At 42.5% G+C, this 6,298-nt stretch overlaps 1 protein-coding gene across 11 annotated transcripts in view; it reads left to right on the top strand.

Annotated features, from left to right (window-relative positions):
- LOC122540004 (supervillin-like) overlaps nt 1-6,298 on the top strand; it is a 231,843-nt gene that overhangs the window by 144,873 nt on the left and 80,672 nt on the right. For all 11 annotated transcript variants that reach the window (XM_043675276.1, XM_043675277.1, XM_043675281.1 and 8 more), the window contains one exon: nt 3,749-3,896. In XM_043675276.1, coding sequence (XP_043531211.1) covers nt 3,749-3,896 — 148 coding nt within the window. The remainder of the gene's footprint in view (nt 1-3,748; nt 3,897-6,298) is intronic.

Below are 6,298 nucleotides of genomic sequence, written 5' to 3'. Positions count from 1 at the left end.
TCCCCAAGGTGCTCACCTACCTCTAATTCTAACACCTGGCCTGGTTCGTTACCCAGAACCAAATCCAGTATGGCCTCACCTCTTGTTGGCCTGTCTACATATTGTGTCAGGAAACTCTCCTGCACACATTGAACAAACACTGACCCATCTAACGAACTTGAGCTATAGCTTTCCCAATCAATATCAGGAAAGTTAAAGTCCCCCATAACAACCACCCTATTACTGTCACTCATCTCCTGAATCAGCTTCCCTATCCTTTCTTCAATGATTCTAGGGCTATTAGGAGGCCTGTAAAAGACTCCTAACAGGGTGACCTGACCTTTCCTATTCCTAACCTCAGCCCAAACTACCTCAGATGGTGAGTCTTCATCCATCGTCCTTTCCACCGCTGTAATACTATCTTTGACAAGCAATGCCACACCTCCCCCTCTTTTACCCCCATCTCTGACCCTACTAAAACATTTAAAACCTGGAACCTGCCACAGCCAATCCTGTCCCTGTTCTACCCATGTCTCCGTAATAGCCACAACATCGATGTCCCAGGTACCAACCCACGCTGCAAGTTCACCTTCCTTATTTCGTATACTTCTTGCATTGAAGTATATACACTTCAAGCCACTTTCCTGTTTACAGGTACCCTCCTTTGAGATTGATGCCATGTTCCTAACCTCCCTACACTCCAGGTCCTGCACGCTAACGCTACAGTCTGGGTTCCCATGCCCCTGCAGAGTTAGTTTAAACCCCCCCCCAGAGCACTAGCAAACCTCCCACCAAGGGTACTGGTACCCCTCAGGTTCAGGTGCAGACCATCCTGTTTATAGAGGTCCCACCTTCCCCAGAAAGAACCCCAGTTATCCAAATACCGGAATCCCTCCCTCCTGCACCATCCCTGTAGCCACGCATTTAACAGTTCTCTCTCCCTATTCCTCGACTCTCTATCACGTGGCACGGGTAACAAACCAGAGACAACAACTCTGTTCGTTCTAACTTTGAGCTTCCAACCTAGCTCCCTGAAAGCCTGCCTAACATCCTCAGCGCTCCTCCTACCTATGTCATTGGTGCCAATAAGAAGTGCTTTGTCAATCCTCTTCTTCTTCCAATGAAATGTCCTTCCTCCAACAATACCCCTTTGTTCAGAAAGTGTCTGTTCAACTGCTCCAGCTAATGCCCCTCACTGTTGCCATCTACTGCTGGATGTTCTGGCACAACCTCGAACTCCCCTGCTCAGCACCAATGCAGTCTTCTGGCACCTCACCCTGAGCTGTAGACGATACAAATATCTCTGCTAGCAGCCTCACAATTTCTTCTCCAGCTTCCACAATGTCCTGGGATACCCTTGATCAGGTCCCAGGAATTTATCTACCTTTATGCTTTTTAAAACCTCTAGCTCCTCCTCTTCTGTAATGTGGACTGTTTTCAAGGCATCATTATTGATTTACCCAAGTTCCCTAACATCCATGCCTTTCTCCACAGTAAACACTGACGGAAAATATTTGTTTAGTATCTCACCCATCTCCTGTGGTTTCACACATAGACAGCCTCATTAATCTGTGGGGCCCTATTCTCCCTTTAGTTGCTCTTTAGCCCTTAAATGTACTAGTGGAATCTCTGTGGATTCTCCCTAATCTTACCTGCCAAAGCTACCTCATATTCTCTTTTTGCCCTCCTGATTTCCCTCTTAAGTATGCCCCTATTCATTTTATACTCCTCAAGGGATTCACTTGCTCCCAGCAGTTGCCACCTGACATATGCCTCCTTTTGCTTAACCAGATCCTTAATATCTCTCATCATCCATCATACACCAAGCAGCCTTGTTCTTCACACTAACAGGAACATAACTGTCTCTGAAGTCTCAATATCTCACTTTTAAAAGTCTACAACTTGCCAGTCATCCTTTTACCTGTGAACAGCCTCCCCCAATCCACTTTTGAAACTTTCTGTCTGATACCATAAAATTGGCCTTGCTCCAATTTAGAACTTTAACTTTTGTACAAGGCTATAACGTTTCCATAACTATTTTAAAACTAATAGAATGATGGTTACTGCTCCCAAGTGCTCCCTCACTGACACCTCAGTCACTTGCCCTGCCTTATTTCCCAAGAGAAGGTCGAGCTTTGCTCCTTCTCTAGTAGATGCATTTTGAGAACGAAAATTTTCTTGAACACACTTAACAAATTCCTCGTCATCCAAACTCTTAACACTATGGCAGTCCCAGTTTATGTTTGGAAAATTAAAACCCCTACAGCTATCTGGATCTTCTCATCTTTATACTGATATAAACGTTTATGCAATGTGAATTTGAGGTTTCACCTTTACACAACATTTTCTCTAAGCTTTTTTTTGAGTTCCCTGCCCAAAGGCACACCTGACCCCAGAGTCACAAACTCCACTAAGTCTAGGACAGGGAGGCAGGTCTTGAATCCACCCCAACAGGTATGAGAATTGAACACTGTACTGTTGGCACCAATCTGATCCTCATTAGCCCCAAGCTGTATCCCAAGAAGTCCAACTTGATGTGACAACGTAGACATGTACTTGTAGCCTGGATAATGATGTTCAAGGCCCTGATTTCTTTCCATCATGTAGTTGACATGGAATCTCTCTATTTTTACCACCTGTCATTGGCATGTGTGAGAACGATTGACAAGTTGGCATGCAACCTTCATGGGAGGCATTTCTAACTGGCCCCACAGAGGTAACTCTTGATGATAAAACAGTGTAACAGTGTGGGAAACATTGATTAGAAAGATTATTGCTTTTTGCTTGAGTGCACAATGGACAAGATGTTATGGACACAGTACACAGGTCCACATTAAGTAAGACTCCATAAATTTCACTAGAGACAAAACAAAACTGCAGATGCTGGAATCCAAAATAGGTAGAAGCCTGGAAGAACACACAAGCCGGGCAACATCAGGAGGTGGAGAATTCAATGTTTCGGCTGTAACCCTTCTTCAGGACTGGAGGTGGGGGGTGGAAGGAGCTACAGATAAAGGGGGATGCGGGGTAGGGTGGGGATAGGTGAAGGCTGGTAGAGGGTATGACCTGGTTGGTCAGTGGGAGGAATGAATCCTACCATCCCCAGCAACCGGAAATCCTGCTGGTATACCAACCCCTTCACCTCCATCCAGGGCCCCAAACAGTCCTTCCAGGTGAGACAGAGGTTCACCTGCCTCTCAATCAACCTAGTTTACTGCATCAGGTGCTTCGTTCAGCAAAACAAACCACAGCGAAAATTGGATGAACAGCACCCCATCCTCCGCCTGGGCAGCCAACAGCCCGGAGGACCCAATATTGAGTTCTCCAATTTCAAATAACCTCCCTCCCATCCCCTGACTCCCTTCCCAGCCCCTCCCTCTCCCTTCCACTGCTCCCTGCCACCAACAGGATTCATTCTTTAACTATCAGAGTGGCTGCACAATAGCAAAATTTTACAGTATCTAAAAAACAATTAGTGAGGTGTCAAGAGAGACAGGTAAAAGGTAAATGAATAAAAACAGTGTAGTTTGGGTGTATATATTCAGTGGAAACCATATTATCCTCCATTTATATTTGTAAAATTTATAAAGGTAAAGTCATCTATGTATCATGGTGTATATTTAGTGACTGAAGGCCATAATTTGAGAAGTTTAGACCTTAATCTGATGAGTATCACACACCAGAAGGACCTAGCCTTCTCATGCCTATGATGCCAGCCAATTCTCTGTTTGAAAGAACAATGGTTTTGAGATATCCTTTTCTCTGCCAGAGAACAGCAACTGAGATCGGGGGTCAGATGACTCTGGAGGAACGAAAGCAGCTGATCAGTGTGAGCGAGGAACAGTGGAAGACAAAAGGCAAAGGTGCATTCAACGACTCCACCCAGTTCACAGTAGCAGCCCGCATGGCAAAGAAAGGTCAGAATTGAATTTCACAACCTTCGAACGCACATGATCAGAAAACTGATACTTGACATCCCAAACAAGATTTTTCTCACATCCAAAATGAAAATTAGAAGTAAAAATAGGAAATGTTGGAAATAATCAGCTGGCCGGTCAGCATGGAGCAGCAGAGTCAATGTTTCAGGCCGATGTTTCATCAGAATGAAAACTGACAAGTTCCTGAAGAGTCATTTTGGACTCAAAACATGAATTCCATTTCTCTCCCAACAGATGCGACCAGACCTGCTGAACTTCTCCAACACTTCCTTTTTTAATTTCAGTTCTCCAGCACGTGGTATTTTGCGTTCATAAAAATTAAAAGGATTGGTTCAGTTTCATAGCCACGGCACTCTCTTTTCATTTTCCTTCCGTTTTAGTATTTAACCATCACCTTTCTGCTCTGTTTGAATAGGCGTAAGGCCAACCTTGCACTCAGCCTCTGTTAATACCTTCCTGAGGGGCCTACCCCACCCCCAATGGATTAACTGAGGCTCTGCCTGGATAAGATTAATGGATCCCATGACACTTTCTATCGAAGGGAAGAGGCATTCTTCCTGGTGTCTTGGAGCAATATTGATCTTAATCAATATCAGCCCAACCGAATATTGGTCATTACCTTGTTGCTTTTATGGGAGGTTGCTGTGTGCATATTGGCTGCCACATTTCCCACACATGGAAGCAACTACACATCAAAAGTAGCTGTAAAGCATTTTGAGATATCATGAGGTGTTGAAAGGTGCTATATAAATTCAAATATTTCTTTTATTTCTCTCAATGGTGCCAACAAAGGAGCAAATACTTAAATGAGGTGACACATTTCTACTTTAAAGGGCAGAGTAAAATCCTGAACTGCAGAGTAAAATCCAGAATCTGGTTTCCAGCATCTGCAGTCATTGTTTTTACCTCTTTAAAATTTTACTCATTCTCAATCAGACTGTGGGTGTTGCTGGCACAGCCCAGCCCTGATTTATCCTCAAGATGGTGACAGTGAGTCACACACATCGTCAGTTCACAGTCATCAGCCCTATTAAGTGCATCAACTCTCTCTCCTTAAAGGATATTAACAAGCCAGTTTGCTTTTCACTACAATCTGACACCTTCACCTAGAGATGAAAGGATTTTATTTTCAGTATTTTCAAAATTGGATTCAAACTCTCTAAGAGAGATGAAAGGATTTAAATGCATGCTCCCTGGATTATCCTCCAACAGGATTAGTAACCCAGTAACAAAATCACCACACTGTCATATCTTGTGGTAAATGTTGTTATAGACCAGACCAAACCCCTCAAAACATGTCAAGGAGATAGCCAAGACCTTAACTTTTTTCTTATTTTAATAGCAAGTGCTAGGCATTGTGTTCCACATACAATTCAATTGGTCAAACTATCAAGTTTGAAGGAAAACAACCTTTATTCATAGGCTATACTTAGGATACAAATAAAATAAAAAGAATTGGCTTAACTGTAACTCTATTGAAATACTTAAAATAATAAATTACTCATTAACTGTTCCAATATTGAAAGATCCCAAAAGCAAACCCTCAGCAAAGGCAAATTCAGTAAAATAGATTGCCGCACATGCAATTCTAGTAGCCAGGAGAGAACCCCAGCTTTTAGATGTAACAGTGAGAGGAAAAAGAGCTTCCACATCCAGCTTCAAGATCCCAGCAAATGCTACTGAGAGCTAAATAAAAATCCTGATTCTGTGGAAGCTTGACCCCAGCCATTCAGGTTGCTTCTATTGTTCCAACTTTTAAAAAAAATCCAAAGCCTCACAAACTGTTTACTTTATTGGATTTGAGCAAGCTGCTCGAAACCTCTGTCTCAACATCTCTTCACTAAAAAAAAGGACAGAATACACCTCTTAAAGCCATAATCACAATATTGTCAGTGAGAGAGATGATGTCATTGACTTAAAATTTCTGCCAATTGAATTTCTTCCAGCTGAAAATCCTCCCCTCATTACTGACAGCCTCTATAGTTCATCAACGTTGTAAGTTTAGCTTCATTATAAAAGATTCAAGCATTTATTTACATTAAATTCACTTTTATTGATTATGACTTTTTACAGGCAATATCTAGGGTACTCTGATAATCAATGTATAACTGCATAGTGTGTACCATACTTTCAAAAAAACATTGTTTAACTAAGGATATGTCTTCCAAGTGAGTTAATCAAGATTGGGTGCGGTACATATAAGCATTATTATGACAAAGTAGGTTTATTTTCTAAGAAACCTGATGCAGAGGTGATTAGACACACCTCTGGAGCAGTTGGGACTTTAACCCCGGCTCAGAGGTAAGGACACTACCACTGCACCCATAGAAGTACCTCCACTAGCAAACACAACTATATTTCCTTAAAAGGTAAGAGTGCAC

Source organism: Chiloscyllium plagiosum, chromosome 33 (assembly GCF_004010195.1).
Source record: "Chiloscyllium plagiosum isolate BGI_BamShark_2017 chromosome 33, ASM401019v2, whole genome shotgun sequence".
Classification (NCBI taxonomy): Eukaryota; Metazoa; Chordata; class Chondrichthyes; order Orectolobiformes; family Hemiscylliidae; genus Chiloscyllium; species Chiloscyllium plagiosum.
Note: the sequence above shows the minus strand (reverse complement) of the source record. Positions and strands in the feature narration are given on the sequence as shown.